The following is a 27,622-nucleotide window of genomic DNA, read 5'->3' on the forward strand; positions in this document are numbered from 1 at the left end:
TGTGACATAACTAAGTCATATTTTAAAACAAGGAGCCACAAGAATCTTTGTAAAATGCCTTTTCCTACAACACATCTCTTCTACATCTCCATCTCACATTGACATTTGCGTAGCCTGCTATTTGACCAGTGCTTGGACAGTTGGAAAGAGTTGTACATTCATTATCATCCACATGCTAGTGTGGGAGTGAAATCTTAGTCCATACAGCTGAAAGGGTACAAAGTCAAAAAAACCCTCTATAGCAGGACATGGATTAAACATTTTCTCTTCTTTCTGGCTCTAATGTCAGAGACTGGAAGCCCTGAGGCAGGGGTTTTCAAGGCCAGGCCAAGGCAGAGGGCCTCCTCCTGGCCCAGGGAACATTCTGCACTGCAGGCGGCCAGAGGGGGAAGTACACACACAGTCTCTTGTGCCACCGAACACAGCAGTATTTCCAGTCAGTCCTTCTCAGGGACATAGATGTTGGCAATGGCCACAAGGAAAAGTGTGTTAGACTGAGCTGGGATCTCTCATCAAGAAGCTGCATGATAGGACAAACAAATCACTAGGATTTTCTGGAAAAAATAATTACCTGTAAGATCCACTGGGTATGGAATGAGAGTCCAAAACAGCTGCTGAGCCTCTAGGAAGATGCATCAATTTTAAGTGTATGCCCTGATTCTTCAATCACAAGTTCAATAATTCTGTCATTCCATATGGAACACTAACAGTGAGTAACTGAAAACAAAGTAACTGAAAACAATACTGGTCTTGTGACATGTTCAGGCTCTTCCGTACCATAAGAACGCACCAAGCCGATTAACCAAAAGGGATATTTGAATGAGGTCTTCCTTCCCCACCAGGAAGCAAGACCTTCTTCAAATGTCCCTTTCAATTCCCTCCAGGAAGCAAGGCATTTTACTACTAACAGCTCCAGGTGACCCTGCTGGCAGTCTACCTTACACAGTCCTGCTGGATAAGGACATAGCCTGCAACCTCCTCTATCCTCTCCGTATTCACTGGCCTGGCTTCATATTTGCTGGGCCTTGAAGTGCCTGTCTGAAGACAAGCTTCTTCAGCTGATCCAGTTTATTGTCTCTTAAGGCATCCTGTATGGCACTGAAGAAACTGAAGTAGTGCTGGAAGTTGTGCATCATGAGCAGGACACCCGCCAAGAGCTCCTTGGTCATGAGGAGGTGATGGATGTAGGCACGAGTGTGTCTCTGACAACAGTAACAGGTGCATCCTTCCAGCAAAGGACCAAAATCATCTTGGTACCTAAGAAGGAAGCAAAGTTGGATAACAAAGGTTAAGAAGACCAATTCAAGCAATAAAGTTTATCCAGTTACTACAAGGCCTTTTGTAGGGACCTGAGCCTTGAAGTCCTGAGAGCCTGAATCCAGCTGCTGTAAAATGTGTTGACATTCAAGACTAGCAGCACTGGCACAAAGGACTTCAGATATCATGCCAGAACTCATTACAAGGCCAAAAGGCCACACATCTAAGTCAGAGGATAACTTTGACTACATCACAGCTAACAGCAGAGAGAGGCCTTAGCTGTGCCTTCCCTGACAAAGAGGCTGCAGTGCAAGATGCCTCACTAGCTATCACAGAATCTACAAAGGAGGAAGCTATCAGAAACAAGGATATACTGATTAACAGTACTGCCCTCTGAAGTAAGATGCACCATTCGCACAAAGTAGAGAGAGGATTGAGCAAAGCAACACACTTGTCTATTCAGACAGCCTAGTGGCAGCTGTGGAAAAGAGAAGGAAGGACAGACAGCAACACTGGCCAAAGTTTTTGTGAAGTATCCAGAAACTGCAGAATTGCTCTGCAGCTGCCCAAACTAAGTCAGGAAGTGGAGGCTCTTCACAGTTTAAATAAAAGCTAGCATCTCAAGATGATCCAAGTTAGATGCAAAAGACCAAAATGATCCCCTGACAACCTCTGTGAACCTACTGTCTTTCAGGTGGAACATAGTTATGACCACAGTATGTCTGCTGGGATAAATAACCAGAAAATCCCTGACTTGAGGACAGGCAAAAGACAGTGCTTTCATACATACACTGTTGCCTGACGACAAGCTAGAACACTTGTCCATTGCCCTCCATTCAATGTCCAGAAGTACCGTTTTCAACACCTTCATGTTTTATGAAGCCTACCCTCCAGCTACTGACCACATGCAATCAAATACAGAGGACAAAAGCATTATATGTAGTGATACAGCTGCACAAGCCCTCCTCACAAATTCACGTACCTTTTGTCTTTCAGAAATATCTCAAATGGTGTCATTTCTGGATCAGCTTTGGAGATTTCATCCTGGTTTTCTTCGGCGCCATTCTCCTCCAGGTCCTGGGCCCCATTTTGCTTTAAAACTTTTAAATAAAAGACAACAGCCCTTCGTGAACAGACAGCAAGGGCAGAGGAAGCATAGCAACCTTACAGCAGGTGTTTCTGCTACTCTCTTGTCACATTAAAACTCCTGCCTCAAGTTTCCACCTCCTGCCTATAGTAAGCAACTACTTTTCTTTAATTGTCATAGGTTAGTTAACACAAACACAATTTCAGATGATCAAAACAGCAAGAATCAAGTGAAAACTCATCTGCTAAACCTAATGAAGAGTTAGAGCTAAAACAACTGTGTAACTTTTTGCTGCTCTGCTGAGCTGAATTCTTGATAAAATGTCAAAAATATTTTCAGTCTGAACTGCATGCTGAACAGAAGGCAATCACCTGAACAAATTGATTTTATTGAGATTTTGTTAGAGTAGACAGGCAACTCATCTGCATTCAATCATTCTACTTTTAATGCTGTCATCAGGCTCAGAGATTTAGATACTTCTATTTTTTTTGTCTTTTTTTTAAACAATTGGAATCAAAAGAGACTGGTAGCGCTACTGCAGATGTAGATTCCACATCTGCTTTTTCAACAGTCTATCTTAAAAATAAAACATCACACTGTAATTTTTTAGGTTTGCATTTTTAGGGTTGTTCTTAAGCAGGAGATGTATCTGGAAACATCAATATTAATGTTTGCACGATCCATGTACCAAGTGTTAAACAGACACAGAAAAAAAGAGATTGTCCTTACCTAGAATATTATGATTTAAGAATAAGGTGAGACAAGGTAAAGAACAATAAATGAAGAGAAGGGTTAAAAAGCCAGCAGCAAGCACAAAGAAACAAGATGTTCTGTTCTATTCAGCTGGTTTTGAATTAGCCAGGCATGAAAAGTGCTAGGTTCTACCCAGGAGGAAAAATGTAAAATGTTTTTCTGTATTAAAGCATTTAATAGGCCAAAACAAAACGGCTGCATGAAACACATTTGATAGATGATTTAATGGGTGATACACATGCTCTCATCTCACAGCGTAATGAGGAAATGAGTTATGAACATCTTTTTGTTTTGATATGAACCGGTGAATACAAGGACAGAGAGGAAAGCTGCCAAAAAAATGGGATCCCTAGCTTTTGTCAGCTAGAAAGAAAGGACTTCAAAAATACATTACTAAAACAGACACATATTCGGTTAATTCTACTGAATGGGTATCATAGATCTCCACTTAATATTGTAAGTCCAGCCTTAACTGCTAATGGTAACAGAAAATTTGTCAATGGTGTTGAACCAAAACCCCTGTAGTCAATAAGTGTTTACAAAATACTTGAACATATTTTGGCTAATCAGGCATTCAGATCCTGGATTGAGGCCTCAAGTTCACCTAAACAGGTTTAAAACCAAAATACCCTACCTTCAAAAGCAACATTTGACTGTGGAATCTCAGTTTTTCCAGTGGTTACTGCACTTATTTAAGGAACGAAAACCTCAAATATAGATTCCTCCAAAGCATGAGTTATGCTTGCCACAATACCGGAAGATGCAGTAAAAATTATAATGACCATCAAGAAGCCTACCTGCTGCTTCAGGACCTGAATGGCAGTCGTAACTGAAAACCAAGGCACAGCCTCGCTCTGTCACTTGGAAAGGAAAGAAACTCTCGAAAATGTCCACTCCCCTTTCAATGCACTCAAGCACCTCATCTGGTTTGCCTACGCCATGGATGATTCTGTAAGATACACACAAGAAGACAAACCCAGAATACTCTGAGTAGAATCAGGTAGTTACCTGAAGGAAAAGACACATGCATGTAACTTATCCCTGCAACTGCTAACCAAAATGCAAGTGGGTACGACAGTCATCATTCAGAATCCTATGTGCTTCCATTTCCCTACCTCTGACCTATCCAGTACATGACAGGCTTTTATTTATCTGCCACTTAGAAGACAGCAATAATCCCTCATTTACTGCAGGAAAACCTCATTCTGTTCATTACGTTTGAAGTGATTTGATTTCTTTCACATACGCACATAAATGCACTTAGATTCAAAATTTCATCTAACATCTCTGCTGTAAAACAGATATTTGCCTTAGACATGTTTGTGCCCCAGGGAACTACCAATTTCCAGACACGTGGACCCCTTTGCTTGGTGACTGTTTAGGAGACAGTCTAAGAAGACTTGATCAAGAGCAGCAGAGACAGCAGTAGATGGCTGGTCAAAGATCCAAGCCTCCAGGTGACGGACACACCATAGAGCACTTGGAGAACTGCCTGGAGGGGAATGCACTAATGAGAAATGTCATAGCAAGTAGTTCCTTGCTTTATTCGTCCCTCCTCTTTACACTCTACCTGCTCAAGTGATATAACAAAAAAACCTCAGCTGTAACAGCCCTTGGGACATGGCACTGAGAGCCAGGAAGAGCCCAGCTGGATTGCCATCAATGGTAATAGAGATCTTGCTGTTAGCCAAATTTATCTGGCAGCTTCCCTGAGGGTGGGTGAAGCAGAAGAAAACAGAGCAGTGCCTGCTCTCCTGCAGGTGTGTGGCTGGGCTGACAGCAGTTGAAACTAATGTAGGGCAATGATCTAAACAGATAATTAGGAAAATACACAGGGGCTGATAAATGAAGTCACAAGGTGCCATTTTTAGTTGCTTTCCTAAGTGTTCCAATTAAATTGATGAGTACAGAATAAGGATGGGAGAAGTTTATACCATAAGTGTCACGTTTCAGGCTCTCAGGGCAGGGAGAAAATTATTCTCAATAGTTAAAACAGTAGCTCTGCATATATGATCAAAACCTTTGCTAAAACTTAACTTTGCACAAGTTAAGGACAAACATTTGCTCTTGCAAGGGTTCTAACGCTATTGAAAAGGAAAATAAATTTTACCAGAAGACCAGCACCTCCAAGTGCACGGAGGTACTTTAAAGAGTACATTTGCAAGATCATTTCACTATCACAGAAAAAGTCGTTTCTGGGGTGAAGCACAGAAAGTGTTTGTCTTCTCGAGAATTTCATATTGAAGAACACTGCTCTAAAACAACTTTTCCAGCCAGAATGGCAAGGGTGATTCAAGAAAGCAGGATTGTCTGAAATTCACTTGAGGTAATTACAAGACCCCCGAGGGCTAACCAGCTTTCTTCCTACAAAGAGGTCAGAAACACTTGTCTTAACCAGGCAAGCAAATAATTTGATAGATGCAGCAGATGCACTTGTAGCTACTAAGGTTAGCTCAGCAGACTGGACTCTAATGCTCCCAGGGGATCTTCATAAGTACCTCAACCAGACAGGACGGCAACAACACAGCTAGGCGCCTAATTGTCAGGAAAATTCAAACCCTGGGCATCGCTAAGCACGAACAAGCTGCAACACCAGACACATGCTTTCGCATTTTATTTCCTTTTGAACACCATGAGGTCAGAGCAATGTTCAGCTAGCAGAGGGCAGCACAGCTACAGAAAAAAAATGGGGCCTGAGTCACTCTCTTCAGGAAACGATGAAAAGGGCACCTATACGAGAGCAGTATCAACAGAAGTAGCATGAGCAACCCATGCAAAAGCCAACAAACTCAACCCAATGCTAAGAAGCCGCTCCAGTTCTGAACCACTAGCAAATATTAGCACACACTTTCTGGAAGTCTTTAGTTAGTTAGTCATTTATAAATAAGAGCCAAGAATGCCACCACTCCTGTCCCAGTCTCTGACATGGATCCGATGGGCATAACCCATACCTCAGAACGTACAACAGTCCCTAAACTATGCCAGTTTAAGCAGAGAATACACGTTTTGAGCCAGGCTGTACCATCTCTGGTAGTTCACAGGCTCAGTGCCTCAGGTAACTAGGTCAGACCTTGCTGCCATAAGATCGTATAAGCACTGGTGGGTTCCCTCAGCACTCCTTTCTGCTCTCCTCCAGTTCAGACCAGAGAGATGTGGAACATAACAGTTTTTCTCAGAAGAGGTCCCTGTAAAATAGGTGGATAACAACATTCTTGTTTGAGCTGAAGTTGAAGTAAACCATGGATGGCCTTGGAGGCCAAATGCAAGAAGCCCAGACATGTCCTACCTGTGATTTTTCCTAAAAAAGAAAGACTACTTGAACTAAAATCTTGATTATTCTCCAAATGTGGGGAATACCTAAACCCACAATGTGAGCTCAGCTTGGTGCCAGTCGCAGTTAAAAACTGAACCAAGGGTTGAAGACAAAGTGGTAGAATTTATGCAGCCTGGCACACACACTGTGCAATACAGTTATTTCCTACAGTGATATTGCACAGCAGCCTGCAGACACTCCTCATAATAGGACAGACGGATTTCTTGGGATGTTACCCATACAACTTACCTTGGTTTATCCTCTGGCAGCTCTGCTGTGACAGCAGCTATCAGTTTCAACTTGGTCTCCTTGGCCATGGCACGTCCCTGGAAGCCATCTAGCAGAAAGCCACCCACAGGTCGCTTGGCAGTCTCCCTGGCTGATCTGAGCCTCTCTTCCAAGATATCTCCACCTTCAATTGCCCCAAACATTACACTTCCTTGTAGTTCCTGGCCCAGGAGAAAGCTACAAGTGTTAGAGTGTACTCTGCCAAAGACACGCAAGACATCTCACAGCCCAGGTGCCTGCTACTTAAATCCTGCATTCCCGGGAATTTGCCAGAGCAAATCCCACTGTGAAGTCCAAGTGTAAAGTAGAAATAGGATTAGGAGAGACAAAATTCTGCTCCTTACCTTGAAAGTACCTCACTGACAATTTTGGTACCATTCTTCCCACCACCCTACAGAAGGCAATAACCACAGATCACTTTGTACACAGCTTTTTATAGAAGGCCCCTCAGCACTACATGTGTCACTGCAGAATACAAAATGGGTGCCATTATCCTGTCTGTCAGACACTAGATCTCGCAACCTTTCAAGGGATACCAATATTAGCTCCTGTCACCCATTTTCCTTTGTAATACAGACTCAGATAATATGTCACCAAAAGGGAAGTTTTAAACCTGCTGGGGGAAATAAAGAATAGCACTGGCAAACCCTAGCAAGTGCTCCCTCACCTGGGACTGAGGGGACTTCAGAGCAAGAAGATGGGTTTTCTTAATCTGAATGAGAAGATCCTAGTCTGCCCGTGTATGTAGCATGGAGGTAGCAAAAGAAATGCAACAGTCCAAAAGTGGAATAAAATGAAAAAACATGAATTCTCCACAACTAGTAGAGATAAGTATCCTGAAACAGGAGGCAAGTTATTAAGAGGGTGGCAAAAGGAAAACCCACTGCACTACTGGTGACAACTCCTCCAGGACTGTCACCGGTGCATTCTCTGATAAATATGTATGACACAATTTCCTACTAAATCACATCCTAGGACTGGCCTGGGATGCAGCACAGATCAAAAAGCAGCCGCAGTGCTTTTGCATCAATATTTTTAGGACCTTACCGGTGACTTCTCTAGCAGCTGAAGGCACACATCTAGGAAGGAAAGTGACCTATCCACAGACTTCTTGGCTCTTTTTCTACCAGCTTCCCCAGAAATGGTGTCTCCATCAGAGATGCACTGAAACCAGTCTGGCTGGATGGCCCGCTGTATGTCCATGAACTTAGAAGCTGTCATTTCCATGCGTCCCGAGTTTCCCCACAGGGACACTGTCTGTCAAGGAAGAACAGGTATGAATGTTAGTTGCGAAGGTTAACAGATCCTACAAGTCAAAGGAGGGAAGGGATCGATCTGGTGAAATATCAGACACTGGAATCATACTTAATAAATAGGCTGTCCAGGAGCACAGCTCAGATAAGCAGCTGCCCTTGGCACAAGTGAAAGAAGATAAATGACCGAATTGGGATATCTGAGAGTCTTTGATGAAACCATCACACACACTCAACATGTTTGAAAATCTCCAAGATAGAGCAGCTGACCTATCATCACACAAATCAGTGGCAGAATTGGAAGAAATGTTGAAGAGAAGATTTAAATTTCCAAATGTATGTTGTCATCTCATGAAAAGCAGCAGAGGTTGCAATGGGAAATACAGTTCACTAATTTTCTGTACACAGTGCAAAACCAACAAACTCATTTCCTCTTCCGAGCAGAGAATCAACACTGCACATGTGAATATACATGTTTATGTAAACCACACAGACACACTGGAAAGAATACAAAACGTTAGGCAATTTAATCTTAGAATCCAATGCTATTTTAGGTCCCAAATCCAGGCACTTAAGAAGGGACTGAAATATCAAGTGCAAAAGAAACATAGAGCTTTCAAAGTGAACATAAGAAACGGCAGGTACTCATCAGGACTACACACAGCCTTCTCAGTCCCTACACATGCTTTCCATTCTGAGTGAGCACACAGGCCCCCATCATCCATCATTACTCCACAACAGCCTTAAAAGATTTAAAAGCAAAACAAAAACATCTGCACAAAGAGGTTATGTTACCTGAACACCTCTAGGCTAGCAGATGTCACCACTCAATTAGCTACACATTCATTTTCACAAAAATGTTACCACAGCCACTACAACTATGCACACTACCATGTCTCATCCTATTCTGTCATTAACTGTAATTAATCTGTAATTAACCTGTGAGTGCAACTTGGCAGTTGCTTTCATTGTACTATTGTTAGACTTGAGGCACTGCTGCTCCAAATTTTTAAAAAGGTGCTTAGGTAGGTTAAGTATTGGGCTTGAACCCTTAAAAGAGGGTAGGTTCTTTTCATATGCAACCCCATTAGTGCTTTTTTAAATGAGGAACTGTCTTCAGCTATCAGAAATGGCTTACAGCTCGAAGCGTTATGGGGACTTTTTTAGGCTTGAGAGTTTAAACACATTCTCCGAGTCTATGCCAGACAGACAGATTAAGCAGTGCAGTTCTCATGCATACTGATTTAGAAAGTGAATTTGGATGCAAAAAAATGTGAGCAGAACATTATTTTTGCCTCGTCTCAACAGAAAAACAAGAGGACTGTGCAAATACACGTCTGTTGTCTGTCTATCCATCTCTCCTAATCACTTTTGGCCTCATCAGCCAATTTCACCAAATTTGAGTAACAAAGAAACAGAGAAAAGTCTTTAAAGTAATAACATTTTTGTAAATTTCCCATTAAAATAAATAAAAAAGCAACTCCAAAGGAAGGAGTCCCCAAATTAGTACCTGCAGAATAACTAGAATGCAACATCTGTATGTTGTTCTGCAACAGCATGTTGGCCAGTTAGTACCTGCTGCCTTTTATGTGAGAGCATCAAGAAACAGCTGGTGAAGGCAGGTGGACAAAAATCAGAAGTGTTTGAGCCAAAGAGCAGAGAGCGTAATCAAGTCTGGTTACCTTCATTCTGTTCTCCAGAGGAAAAAAGCCGCTTTCATAAATAAAATAGCCATGCAGCTTAGAGAACAGAGCGTTACGCCATGATTATTTAAATCCAGGCCTATGCCAGGCTTTCTGGCACAGAATCCAGAGCTTTCTGCCCCACTGCTTTCAAAAAGTTTTAATAAGTATTTGTCAGTGCAGACCCAGCTCCAGAAGGCCTTGCAACAAAGTGCCAAAATCCTCACAGCTTCAAAAAAGGAAAAAGAGGAATGAAACCTGCAACACCCAGGCTTAAATCGCTGCTGTCACCTCACAGCTGCACAATGGAGAGACACACTTCAGGTAATTCCTTCCCCTCAGAGGGACAGGAATAGTGGTTCCCAGGAACAAAGAATATATACCAACAGCCAGATGGCAGTGGCTATCCTCTGTCATTCAGTGACCTTTCACCAAATGTGACCATAACCAAACAAGCCTTGGGACTGACTACATGGGAGCAGGTGCCAGGAGTTGTCCCTTCAGGCCAAAGCGTCGTCAGGCAGCGGGTGGCGCATGGGGTGGAATGGGCAAACATCTACAAGAGCACACACTCCTGGATCACTAAGCCACCTTCCTGCAGAAGTACTAATTTCTTCCCCGCTGTGGGCCTGTAGCAAACTATAACCACACACACAGGGTTTCCAGTTTATTGCTCATCAGTGGCATCACCATAAGCTTGTTCAGCATACAGGCTAAAACACATGTATTTTCTTTTATTACCATGTTAACCACAACAGCATGAGAGCCTAGAGCTCTCCCTTCTATCCAAATTGCCACCTAATGTTCAGAGAACACACTGCCAAGTAAGAAAACGTCCAGTTTTATTTACTCAAAGGCAGGAGCATGTAAATGACATTCCTCTTTGTGCAGACACTTATTTTGCTATAAAGCATAAAAAAACATCTGGTTGTCTAAGCGTACCTACACCGATGAGGTGAGGACTGGCAGCTTTCTTTTGGGAACTTTAAGCGGATTCTTGCAAGTCTTTACAGTTACTGTACCTTGTTAGTGTTGTAGCCAGAGGGACAGGGAATGACTGGGTCATGAAGGGAACAGTATAGCACTGTGTCTGGCATACCTGCAAACAGAGAGAGTTTTTTGATTGAATAGAGTTTCATGAACCAAAACCAAGCCAATGTAAATACACGGCTTGTAAACTTGCAAAAGGGGACAGGGTATTCTCCCATACGCAAGCACATCCAATCTGACTAAGAAAAAAAAAAACAACTTTGTTCATTTGTTCTCTCAGCAACAAAGGTAACAGACTTTTTCCCAGTTTTAGTAGCTGCAATGCAGAGAGCACAGCATCAGGACAAACTTTCAAATAACACCCCTTGGTTCTGCAACCTACACAGCTCTTTCGAGATTTATTTATGTTTCTTCTTGATTAATACTCCTTCTACTAAAATTGACTGACTCACTTGACCACTCAACTGACACACTGGAGATATCTGAGATTTGACACAATCTAAACCAAGCAACAGCCTCAAGCCTGAAACATTTAAGGAAGGACAACATATACTGAGAGAACAGATCAGCTACAGAAATGATAAATTTATCATCCCTGCCAGACTCAAGGTTTCAAATGTCCAGAAAGCTAGATAGTGTGTCTCAATGATGTACAGTTTTCTATTTACAGATAGTCAGTGAAACTGGTCAAGCCTCTAAAAAGTTTCAGATAAAAGGGATTTTCAATCTCTTTTTTTGTCCCAAGGCAGTCGAAGTTTATTGAAAGTTGGGTGCAAACTTCCTTTGGAAATTCAAGCCAAAACTTTGCTTGTGTCAAAATGTTAATGTGTTTGTAAAAAAGTGCTTGGCCCAAGTATACAGGACAAAAATTCTGGAACATTTAAAAAAATATAATAATTTACATTATTGTATATACTAATAATATATGTACAACTGGCACATACAAAACACTCATGAAAATACCTCAGTTTTGATAAAAGTTTTAGCAGATCAGAAGCTTTTTTTCTTGCAAAGTCTGCTAGATTCCATACATAAAGAACTGTCTGTGTATTATAGAAATTAAACAGACATGCCATCACTTCAGTAAGATTGACTCTAAACCCCTTGTAGCCTGAGATATGCAGACAAAGCATCCAGAGAAGAACCTTGTTGATTTGGCTGATCATCCTCCAGTTCTCTGAACTACCTCCCCAGATATAAATCCAGGCTATGATACAGATATTCACACCAGATGCTAACTCCGCATTCATTGTGCACTCAGGTTGCTTCACCACATGAGGCCAACAACAGTGATCCTGGCTGCACACTGCATGTGGTCAGGCCTTTACTCATCTGTTATGAGAACCAGAGGAAAAAGCCAGGACAGTGACAAACACAGGAACTGCTGCTTTACTCATTCTTATCACCAAGGTGTTAAGAAAAAGATTTCCTTCATTAACAGGTCCAAGAATGGAGTACAGGAACTGATGAAGATCACAAAGGTTTGGCGCAGCAGCTGACAGCTATGGCAACATTGACTGTTTTGCATTTGACTATCCATAAAGTTGAGTATATTCCTAAAATTGACTATTTAACATGGAAAAATTGAAGGAGAATCCAGGGAGAAAGTACAGTCTGACCACTAAACTCACAAGAATAAAAAACAGAGAAAAAATGAGCTTCTCCACCTGCTTCTTGAGCTCCTCAAAGCTCCTGCAAATCCAACATTGATCCCCTGTCATCTTCTCAGAATAGGAATAGCTCAGAGGCAGAAGCATTCACCAGCCGAGACTGATTTGATGTGGGGTACTTTAACTGTTTATTCTTCATACTGGACAAAGATTTCCCATGGGAAATCTTCAGATGAAACCAACTGTTTTATGAGAATCCAAAAAGACAGCTTCAGCAGAAAGATACTGCCTGGAAACATATTTGGACAGCTGCATGGGGAAAGCCATTTTCACAACAACTTCTAATTCTCCTCATCAAAAGAAGTTAGAAATTGCATTTAGCAAGATCCACTTGCAGCAGTGACTAGGGGCTACAGTACAACTCCTCTCAGTTCTAGTCTCAACTTTTGGGTTAAGCGCATCCCACTTAGTTCTGAAGCCACCAAGGAGAAGGCTAGGTGCAGAAAAAGAGACATAAAGCAAAATCACATATTTTTGTAGCCTGTTTGAAGGATTACTGACAACATATTACTTCAAGTCTTCCTTAGTGCCACTTTGGGTTAGAAAATGCCTAAACGTGGAAAGCCTATGCCTACAACTTTCTGCCCACTGTACTGCCTAAAAATGCATCAGTTGGATCTACCTGTGTTATTTCTCCAGACACACAAGCAAACACACGCACTTTACCTATAAATTTTGCAGCTCCTTCTTTATATTCTTCCAAGACATCATGAAGTTCTACCCTACATGAAATACAGAAACACAGTGATCTTTTTGACAGCCATTTACTTAGTTAGTGGTTCCATAACTAAGGCTTCCATTTCCATACTTATGTGTAACTTGGATTGATTTAAGCACCGATAGAGCTGTAAGAAGCCACTGAAGGAGGAATGTTGTTTTTACAAAACTGGGGACCTAACACCTGACCACAGCAGGGGGGAAGGACTGAGAGACATCAGACTATGAATCCTTAATGTAAAACAAAGTCTGTTCAACCTAATCCCGGAATGTATACTGATACCTGTATTTACAAATGTTAATCTAGGGGGAAAGGTAGTCGAAGAGCCAGTAACCCACATTTTAAATAGATCAATAATGGGAAGGGGATTGTTAGGGTTAATTAAATATATAAACTGAGGCAGGCATCGGGTAGTCTGTAAACCCTGGAGCAGCCAACCAATGGGGAATAGGCGAGGGAATTCGCAGCCAGGATTTGGAGAGCATATAAGCAGTGGCTTTTTGCCCTGTTCCATGTGCCCACCTTTAGGGAGAACACCTGGTCTTGCAAAATGGTTAATAAAATTTGCCTTGCCGAGAGATCCTGCCTGGGTCTATTATATTGGCAAGGTAATAATTTTCTACAGAGCCTAAGAATCACATCTTACAAACCAGGGCACTCATAATTCTGTGGCAAAAAGTCAGAGCTTTTACCCACACTGACCAGTGACCACTGACTTTCTGGAGCACACAGGGTCACATTGTGACTTTCTGGGCACCGTTACTAACACGCATCACTCAACAACTACACAAACTAGGGTCGGAAGAGCTTCTAATGAGCTTCATGATGTTAATCTTCCCTTTCAGCCGCCACCGTAAGAACAAGCTTTGAGAGCTGGCTGCTTCTAAAGCTGGTTATTCTGCTGGGAAGATGATTGTGAAGTCGCTAAGAGGGGGTTGGCCAAAACACGCTCAAAAACTGTGCAGCCCTCTGGGTCACTTACCTCCACGTGCTTCCTACTAACTCCCTGCACTTCCCTTCGAAAGGGAAGCAACAAAGGGGCGACCGACTCCGACATTTTGCCTTGCACCCCGGGAAGCGAGAATCCTGGGTAACCCCGGGTAACCCCAGCGAACCTCCCTCGCCCCTCCCCGGCACTCACACGGTCGGCAGGGTCAGCTGGGCCACGGCGGGGACGCCGCCCACCTCCTGCAGCGTGTCCTGGGTGAGGTGCGGCGCCGAGCCGGTCCGCGTGTACAGCAAGCAGCCCGGCAGCGCCAGGGCGGCGGCCCCGCTCCGGCCCAGCTCCACCAGCGTCCCGAGCCGCCCGCCGCCCGCTCCGCACAACTTCAGCTTCATCGCCGGCCCCAAAGCGCCGTTAACCGGCGTGGGCCTCCCTGCTGCCCCGCCCCAATCGCCTCACGCGGCATCATCAGCGTGCGCCGGCGGGGAGATCTCGCCCTTCCGCCCGCCGTCCAGGGGGAGCGGCGTTGCCATGGCGAAGCCGCTTCCGCCGCGGTGCGCCGTAGGACAGGCTGAGAGGGGCGAGCGGCTGGCGAGGGTGCCCGGCGTGGCCATGGCCCTCCCGGAGCACAAGCCGCAGCTGTACCGTTGGCGGCGCCTCACTCCTGGGGCCCGGCCGAAGGTAACGGGGCCTGACGGGCCGCGGGGCGGCGGGGAACGGCGCGGAGAAAGCGCTAGGGGGCGCCAGGGGGAGGCCTGTGGGGCGCTGTCCAATCAGGACGCGCCTTCTCTGGTGAGAGGCCGCGGGCGGTTGCCACGCCCCCAGCGGCTTTAACGGTGGCGGGAAGGGCAGGATGCGCTCCGCCGAGGGGGCTGCGTGGGTTGTGCACACGCGAAGCGGCCTCCGTGGGTCCCCGCCGCGTTTAGGAGCAGAATCGGGCTCAGGAAAGAGGTGTCGCAGGTGTCGGAGAGCGCTGCGGCAGCGGCTGGCGGGACGGGCAGTCCCCACTGCGTTCGAGTGAATGGCGCTAAACTTGGAAGCGTTAAACTCTGGTTAAAAAAAAAAAAAAAAAAAAGAAAAAAAAGAAAAAAAAAAAGTCAGGTGGTTGCAATACCTTTTGTTGTTGTTGTTTTTTTTTTTCCCTCTCCAGACAAGGTTTGACTCTGATAACTTGGGACACTGGATCAAGGTGAAGTAACTTGCACAGTAACTCACTTAACAGTAAGGTACCTTGTTGGCTATGCATAAAACTCACGGGTCACACACAAAACTTAATGTTGAGCAGGACTGCAGGTTGTATGTATGGGCATGAATACAAGAGATTTATCCCAAAGCACCATCTCTTGCGTCTACAGCCACCTGAGATCAAGGAAAACTAATTCTAGGGTGAACTTCCCTTTGTTTTGCTTCCTTGGGCAACCTCATGCTCCTACCCTCAGCCTGCTTCTTATGGCAGATAGGAGTGTGTATCTGCCTCTTCAAGCAGTCTTCTTGACCTCTGGCAGCTGCTTGTTCTGGTTGTCTTAGCACAAAGGGAGGAAGCTCTGCAGAAATGTGGGCTGTCTGGGCTACAGGTGTTACATGTGAAAACACAGTGACATGTCAGGACCATTTACACCTCAGAGAAGAATATGGGACAGAAAATCACTCAGATTATTGACAGAGTGGCTAGCCCAGTTGTGACAAAATGCTGATAGCAAATTTCATAGTTGGTGGTTGCTGGGGACGAGCTCGGCAAGTCTCCATCCATCCCCCAGGGGCTGAGTGTTTGCATTCTCCATACACGTTCTCCAATCACTATGATTGGCACTAATTGCCAGATGAATGCTTATTGCTTAATCATTTCTAAGTCCTATTTCCCCAGACATTTGGAGAAATGTGTTTCAAAATAAATCTGTTTCTTGTAACAGCCATGCTGTCTTGTGTGACATTCCCACTGATGTTTGCTCTCTTTGGAGGAGAAACCTGGATACCAGGTATAGGAAGTTTAAAAATGAATATCCAGCAATCCTTAGAAATGTGTTTTCCTTTCTTTAATTTAAAGAGAGTGCACCAAGCCTCTGAGTATGCTGTCTCTGAAGCTTTTTCCCTTGAAAAGTCAAGGTATCCACAGGGGCCTTGTGGTCCTATGACACGTTTGGAAACTGTGGAACAGCTGCAAGATCATGATGATGCCTATGAGGAAGGTGAGCTGAGATACTGCTTGCACAAGCTGCGTAAAATGAACTGTTCTTGATCCAGCATTGTGGTTCTGGTCTGAACAGGCTCTTGCAAAGCTTGAGACCAAAATAAACAGCTGTTAGTAAGATGTCTTTCATCTAACAGAAAGGCATAAGAAGAATCAATTGCTGGAGTTCAAGGTAGATCTTACTGAGCATACCTAAAAGAGGGATAAACTCTGTCTCCTGGACACAGGTCAAGACAAGGATGAATACTGCTCTTGAAGACACATTGTATGGTCAAATACAAGTTAGTGGGCTGTAGGAAACCGGATGAAATTACCTGACGTATTTTTGATAGCAGGCCAGATGTGAAAATAGAGTTGCTCTGTGTAACTTACACATGTACAAATAATTGTGTGGCTTTGCTTTGATTCCATGCAAAATTTTCCTCACTAATTAGCTAATAAAATATTCCTTTTGTAATGCCTGCAGCCACAAGTGCTTATCGAAATTTGAAAATAAAACTGCAGTACTTTAAAAAAAAAAGAGAGAGAAATTATCTCCCGTCAAGTGCTTGAAGTACATCTGCAGTGTAATAAGCTGATAGGAGACAAGACTTTTAAAAATGAGTTAACCATTCTTTTAAGACTCAAAAGTGTGCCTTACAGAATGGTATGAAGACACGTCTCACGAGCATCCACTTCAATACAAGTCAGCTTTTATACTTGTAATTATCATGGCTTCTACTGATAGGAGGGAATATACCTCTCTGCTTACAGTGCACTGTCTGAATGCATTAGACAGCATAGGGGCTCAAAAGGAGCTGTCTTTGCAGATGATGAAAAGTTGCTTGCTTTGCTTGTGTGTCTTTATTATTTTGGTTTGCCCTTCTCAGCTAGGGTTATCCTTTTTATAGCTACCAATCCCTCAGAATTGTTCCTAGTTCAACTGAAAACCTTTTATCTGGAAACCATTATTAGAATACTTAATGGTATTAAGTACACGTAGTGCACTTTGCAAAGAAAGGTATTGGGAAGTGCCAGAACTGTTTTAGTCCAGTTATGAGGAGCTCACATTTCCCAGTCAAAAAAGTAACCCTTCTCTGAGTGAGAAGCTATTTTTCTATCATCTTCTTTCTGTTATCAGATATATTTCCTTGTTCCTGAGTTGGCCTGAGAGATTATAAAAGAGAACAAAAGTGATTTGAAGGACAATAAACATGAGATTCATGTTTTCTTCAGAAAAAAAACTGTTCCTTTTTAAGGAAGTTTTAAAAAGGCTTTGTTGCCTTAGAAATACCAGGACTCAATGGGAGCATCTTCACTTTGTGTCAGAAATGGAGATTTGGAGCAGCTGCTCCCTCCTGGGTGTCTTCTTTGTGCCTTTACAGGGCATGACTTGCACTGCAGGGGCTGCTGAGGTCCCTGCTCTTTGCCCATCCTCACCGCACAGATAGCTCAAGATGGCTCTGCTTTTTGTGGGGCTGCTCCTGATGCCTTGCAGTTTACAGCCCTGCGTTCTGCTTCAGGAACAGCTTGGCCACCCATGCAGTGAGACCAGGTGGTTTGTTGAGGCAGCAGCCACGTTAGCTGTCTTGGCTTTTGAGTAAGAACTCTGAAACAGGATTTTTTGTGTTTTTCTACAGAAAAGCGGAGATGCAAATAAAGTCCATAGGAGGACTTTATATGCAGTTGTTCATTAAGCACTTGAGCTCACTGAAGCATATCAAATCCATCATGGGTGCATTCCTGTAGTTGCAGTCTTAATTCTGAGTACAGGTAGTGCCTGGTGAGGCTTACCACCTGACACATTTGTAATCTAGACTTACCAGTTATTCCTGGAGCTGTGGTACTTGCAAGGGTACCTGTACACATGAAGCAAACATTTGTCCAAACAGAGGTTCTTTTTTGTATTTAACATGTGACAACCGTGGCTGTACATGTGGAAAATACCTAAGCACCTGCAAGTGCAGTGGTAAAACATATGAATTCTGAGTTATAAATTACCTCATGTGAATTCCATCTTGATAAATTATACTATAATCACACAAGTGATCTAAATGTCCACAGAATTTTGTAGGGAAATGGAGTGAAGAACAATTTGTTTGTGACATATGTGATAGGGAAAGAGTTTGCCACCTTCTCTTCCTGTTCTTTTATAGATCAAGAAGATTAAAACAGAACTATTAGCCTTTTTCCGTTTTGTGTTGCAGATCAGTTTTCAGTCATTTTAGACAGCCTTCCCAGCATGCGATATGACTCTTCCAGAGATGGAGTCTTGCTAGTTTACACTTACCCATATATGTTTTAAGCAAGTTAGGTCATCAGTCTCTTTCCTTGTGATAGCCCAAGAGCTGCTCAGTAACTGGATGAAGTCCAAACTGCAACTGGAGCTGAAGAGTGATGGAGAAGAGGAAGCTGACTGTGTCCTCCTGGAAAAGCCTTCTGCAGCCCCTCTGAAGGATGAGTGCTTTGATGGTGAGAGCACAACAAAGCAGTTCCTGGCTTCCTTTCTGAGAATGTGCTGGGGAAGGGAGCCATGTCTCATGGCTTGTCAGACTGAGAGGTAAAAGTTGCGTTGAGGCCAAGATAGTGGGATCAGTAGAAACAAGATTAGAGGTGATGATTTTTATCCCCCAGCTCTTACAGCAGCTTGCTGTGGAGCTGCACAAATGCACCTCATAAACATTCATTGTCTCCCTTTGTAAAAGAGAAATTATATTTATTTTATGTACGGGTATTTATGACACCTGTCAAATTTACACAGCTATTTGAGATGCTCAGAGGCAAGGCAGTAAAAAATGGGCAAAATGTTGTTACTGCTCTAGCGTGTTCAATGCGAGACTGATTAAGACTCTGGAGATAAATGGTGTGCAGTCAGTGTGTCTGCTTTCATCAGAAATGCATTCACAGTCTGGGAAAGTGATCCCTTTAATTACGTTAGGCTCTGTGATCTGAGACAGAGGGGTTTATTCATTTCAGACTAGGCTGAATTAATCTGAATTCCTCATTTCAGACTTGTGCAGCTATCTGGAACATGAACTGGAAAGTTCTTCTGTCCAAGCATACCTACAGCATCTTTTGCAGAGTGAAGTTGTGAACTATGGGATAGTGAAAAGACTTAGACTTCAAGACAGCAAAGAAAAACAAGAAATTGTAGATCCTCGAATAACCATGGAGCTCAGGCATAAGCAGGTGAGCAGGCAAGGCTGCGCAGTTAAAAGGAATAAGATGTAGCATTATAGGATGAGAGTGAGTAAAAGCTCAGTGATACTTCCCCAGTATTCTCTCCCACCCTTCAATAATCTCTGATTTGGAGGCATATACCTCAGGATACTCTTCCACAGTATGGCTGAAACGTTACTGTGTTTCTGCATGCACATTGGCCATTTACAGTAGCTTGCAGAGTTAACTTTCACTACACCTCTTCAAGGTTTTCCCTCTTTTTGACGACTGACAGGAAAAGCCACCATGGCAGTCAGTTCTGAGTTTGTGCCCATCAAATAATACTGGTTTAATCTCACTCTCATGACTGGAGTTTTTTGCTGGTCTGAGAGCAGAACCAGTCCAGTCAGTGCCATCTACAGGTAAGATTGCTTGCTTCATGTGTAAGGTGGACCGTGACCCACCCTGTCAGTGGATCATGAACCTCAAATTCTTCAGCCTTTGGTGACCGATTTGACTCTTACTGATTTCCTCCTGCCCAGGTGAAAGAAAACCGGATGAGGCGTCAGAAGGCATTAGAGCTTCAGAGACAAGAAAAGTCCCTGAAGAAATCACTTCTGTCTGAGGCCAAGCTCCAAGCACAGGAGGAGGACAGAAGGAAGGCTCTGAAGGCCAAGAAGGAGGAGGAAGAGATCCAGAGGGAAATGGTGAAGCTGCGAAAGGAAATGGCTGAGAAGAGGCACATCATGGCAGAAGCATGGAGAATGTAAGAGGGAGGGGTGGGGCCTGGAAAGAACCATATGAAGAACAGTTCTCAGCTCCTTTAGCTAAATGTGAGAGAACTGGTGGTCCCAAAGGAAACATCTGCTATTCCTCTGTCTACAGACTCTCCCAAAACCTTTTATTCCTTTGTTACCAACTTCAATGGCAAAGTTTATCATTAGTGGGAAGATGGACTGAAGATCCTGTTAGCCCCTCAGCCATTACCAGCACGTACACTGAATCACACAGTAGGAGCATCTTTGTACTACCGTGCATTCGCTTCATCGACTGTGTGGCCACATTCAGCCTTGTTAGCATCTAATGCAGCATGAAAGCCAGTACACACACACGCAAAAATAGAATTAATCGCTAGCCTGCCTAGAATAGTCGTTGTTAAAAGTCTAGCACTTATGATACTTCCTGTGCTGTGAGAGAATTAAGAGCATTCTTGGCTGAGAATTCTGTAGAGACATAAATTTTGCTTCTGCTGAGCTTGGATTGTCACAGAGATGTGACTTGTAGGGATGCCATTTCTTAGGCAGCCCTGAAATCCCAAATCTTCTCATGCAAGTGCTTTACTGAAATCTTACCATTTTCTTCTGCCTGCTGTATTTTGGAAATGCTCCAGACTGTTTAATCTCTGGGACTCCAAACTGTGACAGAGGCTGTTTTCTAAAAAGTCTAAGTTAAATAATCAGCAGCTTTCTAAGCTGTAAAGGTGATTCTCTTAGCATTGGCCAGGAGGAGGGTGAAATCCGTGCTACACTACCTTCCTCATTGTATTAGATCTGTATGTTTGTTCGCTTTCCAGGGAAAGGAAGAGACAAGAAAAAGGTCAGAAGCTGTCAATGCAGGAGGCATCTATTACTACATCACAACCCTTGGTCCTGAAGAAAGAAGAGCAAGGAGAAGAGAAACAAAAAAAGGCTCAGGAGCTGTTGCGCAGGATTCAGACCAATAAGCAGAGAGTGAGCAATTACTCTTCTTTATCTGAGGCGCTGAGCTACCGGCCCTCAGCTACCATTTGCAAAACTTAAGTAAAAAGCCCTAGTTATCAGAATTTTTTACTTCTTCCAAATCCTTTTCCTGATACCAAGCAAGTTGAAGAGCAGGCAGAAAAGTATCTTGTAAGACTAGGAGCAAGAAATCCTGGGCCTCCACATCCCCAGTGTTTCTGTGCCTTAAGTGTACTCAGTGGGAGGTTTCACTGAGAATTGTAGATAAGATGCAGCGCTCAGTAGTGAACATAAAGGCTTCTGCAGTTGAGAAATTGGCAGTTGTACACAGAAGACAGCAGAGCAAGATTTGTTTTCCCTTGAGGAAAGAAGTTAAAAGCAGGGCAAAGTGGCACAAAAAGGCCTGAGAAGTCCTTATTGTGTTTATGGGGAGATACTTTAAAGATTGCTTTGCAGACCCTGGTGCAGGAGCAGAGAGTAGAAAGAGAAGTGCCGAGGCCTGGGATGAAGTTTGTGCTGGTTCTCCAATAGCTGCAGTATGCCAGCACATTCACAGTAACGGGTTTTTCAGGGATCCACTCCCACTGGGTGCAGCAGGATATTCTGTGATACTGCAACAGCTCTTTTGAGGCAAATCTGTAAACTTTAATAATTCCTAGTAGGAACCTGTTTCTTTTACCCTTATTTTTCTGATACCATGACCAGCTCTGGGTTAAACACCTAGTTGTATCAAATACTTGCAATTAATGAGCAATCTTTTTGTACTGAATAATTTTATATGGGCAGTCACAGCAAAGGAAATAAATTTCCGCAAGTGCAGGTATGAATGCCATCTATCAGGTAACGTTTTAAATTAATAGAACGGTCATCATCATTAATGTCTACTTACCTATATCTGGATTTTTTTTAATAGAAGAATTCTATGGCTTTTATGGTGATTCTCCCCATGGTTCACTTCATCTGCCTGCTAGATTTGAGTTTGGCTACTGTATAGCAGCACACAACCTCTCTCCAGCACAATCTAAGCTATGAAGATAAGCCTGAATAAAGCCACAGAACAATTTAGGGCTGGCATAATGTGAGAAGCCATGGCTTAGCTGAACTAAGCAATAGCGACACTGATTATTTTCATAAAGCAGAAAGAAATAGCTAATGCATTGACATTTTATCCTTCTCATAAGTCTCCATTTGGAGATTTCAGTGACTGAGAGGAATGCAATTTAAACAAGGCATTATGACAAGGGGAACAGCAGAGTCCTGTAAGCTGACCTGCTTGGAGAATCAAAATGAACAGTGTCTGGTCTGACAGGGCTAGAATTATGGGTTAGATTAGATAGCAAATTCCTGTTCTGTACAATGTATCTCACTCTCAGAGGCAGTGAGTCTAATTACACAATAGGGGAATCGTTTGCCTTCCTACTGGCCCAAGGGTGAGCTTAGGTCATGTCATAAATTCATGCTAGGAAGCATCTTGATTTTTGTCCAAGTTAAAAAAAAAAACCACAAGTGGTCCATGGAGGTATTTGTGAACTGTTCTCCACAGAAGTGTTCTTACCTGTAGCATCTTAGACATTTTCTAGATTTTGAAACATCTTTCCTGTCTCTAGAAATTCTGTGTTCTTTCACCCATTTTATTCCTTTACACATGGTGAACTGTGTTTCACTCAAAAGCATAGAACCCCATGATGTTATCTTTCTAGTCCCTTTTGCTTTTTGTAGAAGACCTGCACGTGCTCTGTTTTATTTTTTTTTAATCCCTCAAAGTAATTGTGGAAAGTGAGGATTCTAAAATGAATCTCAAAAACGAAAGTCACATAAGGGGAAAGGTGGAGAGGATCAGCAATTGTGTGATGGGCTACATCTTGCTCATTGGTTTTCTGAAACTCTCCCATGCAGTGCATGCAGCGACATTTCTCTGCTTGGCTGAAAGTCCTTCTGGAGCACAGAATTAAAATGGAAAAAGCCAGAGCCCTTGCTGACTGGAAATGCCAACTGAAGGCCCTACGAGCCTGGAGAAACTATACTTGGGCCCAGAAGATAGAGCAGGAGGCACAGCAATTGGAAGTTCATCTCCAGGATCAAAACAGGTAGTGTCCCTACACTGTTGAATTCCTCCTCCTGCAGCAATACTCAGGCAGTGCAATAATTAGGGACTGTAAAAGGGACTTGCCAGTTAGCCAGCAGGAGGAAAACAGCAGCTTTTTGAGAAAATTACTACATTGCCTGCAGTCTGCCAGAGGTGTTGAGGCACAGATGAAAAGGAGAACAGAGATAAATAAGAGCTTTAGCATTGTCCAACAAGCCTTCATCTAGTTCTCTCTGTAGGTATCTTTCCTGGAAATCTCACCCTGGCTTGTTCTAGACCTCAGAGAATATGAGGTGCTATATTTATTCCTGATTAATAATTTCCTATTTCAGCAGTAGTATACAGAGATCATTTTGGCCAGTGCCTGTCATTAAAGAGTCTGTTGGATTAATTCCCTGCCAGCCAGTGAAAATTTTGCTCTCGCAGGTGTCAGCCGCTGCTTCCCCCTCTGCAGCTTGCAAGGGAACAGGATACCTCTTTTGCACCTACCCTGCTGCCCAAGGATGACACAGGAAATTGCAAAATGGGAACTAGGGAATCTTACTTCAAAGTAACAGACATCCTTCTCCCCTCCCACTCTTCCTTGGAGAAACACTTCACAGCTTTGGAGGCCCTTCAGAATTAAGTGACAAAAGGACTTGGGAAGTTATGGGGCCTGGTGCCGTGACCTGGACTGTTGTACTTGATACAGTTGTTGCAGGCAGGCCTGGGCAGAAGCCTCACTTCTGTCATAACACAAGTGCTTTCTCATTCAGGAAAAAACAGCTGTCTGTGGAGCATAACCAACGACGGCTTTTGCGCAGCTGCTTTCTGGCATGGCAGCGCTGGAGCCGAGCAGAGACAGAAAAGCGAAAGCTGCAGATCCAGAGGGAGGAGACAAAGAGAAAGATGGCACAGCTGCTGGAGGCCATGTCACTGGGGAAGGGTGGTCTGGACAGGCCACTGGAGGTTAAGAAGCCTGGGACAGCAGAAGTAAAGCATTGTCAAGATTTGCAGCAGAACAAGGTAAATCCTTCCCACATAGTTATGTCTACTGGCATCTCAATACTCTTACAAAGTACTTTGTGTGTGCAGTCTCAAATAAAGAGAACATTGTCCCAGAGGAAGGCTTATTTTCCAGGGTGACCCTAAATACCTGCCTGCAACTGTTCTGGAGAGAAGGCTTTAAAAAACAGAGGCAAACATGAAAAACACCGAATGAGTTTTTAAAACAATCTCTCATGCTGCCAGAGAACAACCCTTCGTGTACTGTGGATCGCAGTGAGCATCCCACCTCCAGCTCACTTTTGCTCAGAGATTAGTTACATCTTTGATGCCTGCTTAGACTGAAAAAGAATAACGCTTGATGGCATGAGGAGATTTTGTCATGCCACTGCAGCTCTCTGGCTTCTAAGTATGGGGAAAAAATGTTGTCACTGTCTATTTCAAGATAATGCACATCAGAAAGGCATAGGAGAGGAGAATCAAAGGTTGCTTCCTTATATTATCACTTGTCAGGTCAGAGCCTGCCCTTCCTTTCTGTCTATGCAACCTGTACCACAGCAGTGTCCAGATCCCAGCATGAGAGCTCACATACACATACTACAGGTCAAGCTTTTCATTTGCTTAAGTGTCAGCAAGAGTTGATTTCGTACAGTGGTTATATCATCCTAGTAGGCCCTTATTTTTCTTCAGATGCACTGGTAAAATTTTTGCTGGAAGGACGGGACTCAGTTTGGGGTTTGACTTAGGAATCCGAAAGCAGACCTTACATCTGATGCCTTTTCAGGGAAACACCAAGTGTCAGAAAAGGTGCAGCCTCATTCCCCACTGTGCACCAGTTTCATGGTGATGTTTATTAAAGCTGTAGAAGAGGCATGAGAAAACAGCACCTTGTGGACTTCTCTTCCATCTGAAAAGGGACTGTCCAGTAGATTAACCACGTAGATCACATTAACAACTGTTTTTTTCCTTTATTCTCCATTTGAGCGCTAAGTGGAGACAACACAGTCCAAAAGGGAGTGTGCTAATCCCTGAGAAATCAGCTGTCCTGAGCTGTGTTCCCTAACAAAATAGTCAGGATACATTCCCAACAGAGCTCTTGGAAATTCAGGCTAGACATGAGGAAGAAATTTTTTACAATAAGGGTGGTGAAACACTGGCACAGGTTGCCCAGAGAGGTGGTGGATGATATTCCAGGCCAGGCTGGATGAGGCTCTGAGCAGCCTGATCTAGTTGAAGATGTCGCTTCTCATTGCAGGGAGATTGGACTAGATGACCTTTGAAGGTCCCTTCCAACCCAAACTATGCTATGATAATCAGGATTTATTCCTTCCAGGGAAATGGCACACAGCTCCTTAACAGTTCTTTCCCACAGCCTCCCATTTTGTGCATATCAGGGCCCTTCTGTCCTGGCTAGGAATTGGATAAAGATTGCATAGCTGAGATTACCCTACTTTTCAGGCATTTCACTAGATTTACACTAAAGAAACACTTACTGTGTAGCAAGGGAAGAAGATTGCTTGGTTTTAATCAATGCCAGGTTTTCCTAATTTTTTTTTTTTTTTCCTTAGCCAACTGAAACTTGCCTCATACAGAAAGAACCTGGCCAGACCCAAGGCCGCTCTTGTTGGGATGCTGCTCACACATCTCATTCATACAGAAAACCCAGACATGCCTGGGAAATTACACTAAAACATGCAGCCCCAAGTGCCCAGGACCAGGCTGTGTACAGGAATCGAACAGCCGCTCTCCCCCAGCAGTTTCAGGCACCTGGTCCAAAGACAGCTCCTGCTTACGGCAGCCGTTTTGAGCACCGTCATGCTTTCCAGCAACGTCTGATTGAGGAACAGAGACGGCAGCTTCAGAAACAGCAAGAGCTGATCCTCGAACTGCAGGAAAATCAGAGGCTGAGCAGAGCTAAAGAAGAGGCAGCACAAGCCACGGCTATAACCCAGCAGCTTAACAACTCTGCTTCACAAACCAGGGAGGAAAAACAATCCAAATGCAAGAATACAACCCATTTGAGGTATACACCCTCGATAAAGCAGGCTCAGTTAGTCAGCTTGTCTCATTCCTACTCATGTTGAGCCACAATTTGCCAGGCATACTTCAGTCATGCTGGCATTATCTGCTCTTCTTCTCACCTATGACTTTGCCTCAAGGGTAGTATCAGGCTGCCCACAGTTCTCCATCCTTCTCTCTTTTTGCAATGGCTCGACACAATGTGATCCATACAGGATCCACTTAAAAACAGCAACACTAGTGTCACACATAGTAGCAGCAGGGATTTGTTTAGTTGGAAAGAGAGTGTCATCCTCAGTATTTCAGAATGTGCAGCAGCCCTGGGTACTCAGCTCCTTTGCAAGGGTGCATCACTAATCCCATTTCAAGTGTGTATCAGGGATTCAGAATGGAAATACAGCACAATGAAGAATAGAAACCACAAGGCATGTTTCTCAGCCGTAGGTGGTAGAATTGAGACATCATTTGACCACATTCATTAACTAATTTCTTTACTCTCTCCTTTCATAGTCCACCTGTTTCTCATGGGCCAGAAAACACAAGGGCAGTGTTGCAAGACAGGAGGGCCTCCAGCCAGCTGACCTCACCTCATCCCATACTGAAAGGTATTGTTCTAGATAGCAAAGACCATTCCAGGTCTCTTTACTCAACAGCTTGTCTGGAAACCTCTCTTTCTTCACCTCAGCCTTGCTGGTTGATGACAGTATGCAAACAAACCTCAGCACTCTTTCCCAGCCTGACCAGTGCTGTGAGAGGGTGAGCCGTTTTCATGCCCAAGTCAGGCATCTGTAAAACCCGAGCCACTGCCAGCCCCTCAAGTCCATGCTCTGGTAGTGGTTACTCCTAACATTTGTGATTGTTTCTGCTGTGACAAGACTCAAAAAAGAAGCTCTACAGGCTTTTTCATTGTCAGTCTTGTTTCCTTCATTGTGCATTCAAGTAACACTTGAACTGACCAGTCATTTTCATCTAACTTTGACAGAGGTAGTGAGATTTCAAAGGGAATTAAGTGCCTAGCTAGATCAGTAAAGGAGCTCCAGATCCCTGCTTTCTGTGAAGGATCTCCCCTTCTCTGGCCACACTAGAACAGCATATACACGTTAAACATGCAGCGCATCCTTTTAATGAAGTAAATTAAGATCAGATTCTGTTATATCCCTGGGTCGTGTTCTTCCATATCAACTGGGTGGTGGTTACAATCTGCATGAAAGGTTGTCTGGAATATGATCATCGTGATTTTTGACAGTTTTGGGATCACCAGAGCTTTTTGGCCATGATGGCTGGGCATTAATAGTTACCTTTCATTAACTGACTGTGTTCAGCTCCAATGCTACCTAGTCCAAGCCATCACTCACTCTGATTTGCCTGACCTCTGCACACCTTAGAGACAGTAAACTTACTTTCAGAGCACTCAGTGCTTTTGTTTGAAGATCTCAAAAACATTCGGTGAATAAGTTATTACTGGATGATTTTCCTTTGGCAGAGAATCCTGGGACAGCTGAGAGGAGAAAGGAGTCTGAGGAAACCTATCGTGG

At 43.6% G+C, this 27,622-nt stretch overlaps 2 protein-coding genes across 2 annotated transcripts in view; one reads left to right on the forward strand and one right to left on the reverse strand.

Moving 5' to 3' along the window:
- QTRT2 (queuine tRNA-ribosyltransferase accessory subunit 2) lies at positions 1 to 14,442 on the reverse strand. Its single transcript, XM_080360333.1, has 8 exons — positions 14,153 to 14,442; positions 12,960 to 13,015; positions 10,656 to 10,732; positions 7,746 to 7,955; positions 6,660 to 6,859; positions 3,895 to 4,046; positions 2,240 to 2,357; positions 1 to 1,257 (listed from the first exon to the last, which is right to left on the reverse strand). The coding sequence occupies exons 1-8, from the start codon at positions 14,347 to 14,349 to the stop codon at positions 996 to 998; spliced, it is 1,272 nt and encodes a 423-aa protein (XP_080216459.1). The 5' UTR covers positions 14,350 to 14,442; the 3' UTR covers positions 1 to 995.
- CCDC191 (coiled-coil domain containing 191) overlaps positions 14,365 to 27,622 on the forward strand; it is a gene marked incomplete at its 3' end in the record, with an annotated part of 20,194 nt that continues 6,936 nt past the window's right edge. The window contains exons 1-11 of the mRNA XM_080360308.1: positions 14,365 to 14,635; positions 15,105 to 15,143; positions 15,999 to 16,140; positions 18,462 to 18,593; positions 19,132 to 19,310; positions 19,823 to 20,046; positions 20,854 to 21,010; positions 22,895 to 23,085; positions 23,840 to 24,089; positions 25,637 to 26,091; positions 26,598 to 26,692. Coding sequence (XP_080216434.1) covers positions 14,486 to 14,635; positions 15,105 to 15,143; positions 15,999 to 16,140; positions 18,462 to 18,593; positions 19,132 to 19,310; positions 19,823 to 20,046; positions 20,854 to 21,010; positions 22,895 to 23,085; positions 23,840 to 24,089; positions 25,637 to 26,091; positions 26,598 to 26,692 — 2,014 coding nt within the window. The 5' untranslated portion in view covers positions 14,365 to 14,485. The remainder of the gene's footprint in view (positions 14,636 to 15,104; positions 15,144 to 15,998; positions 16,141 to 18,461; positions 18,594 to 19,131; positions 19,311 to 19,822; positions 20,047 to 20,853; positions 21,011 to 22,894; positions 23,086 to 23,839; positions 24,090 to 25,636; positions 26,092 to 26,597; positions 26,693 to 27,622) is intronic.

This window comes from Nesoenas mayeri, assembly GCF_963082525.1.
Source record: "Nesoenas mayeri genome assembly, chromosome: 1".
In the NCBI taxonomy this organism is placed as follows: Eukaryota; Metazoa; Chordata; class Aves; order Columbiformes; family Columbidae; genus Nesoenas; species Nesoenas mayeri.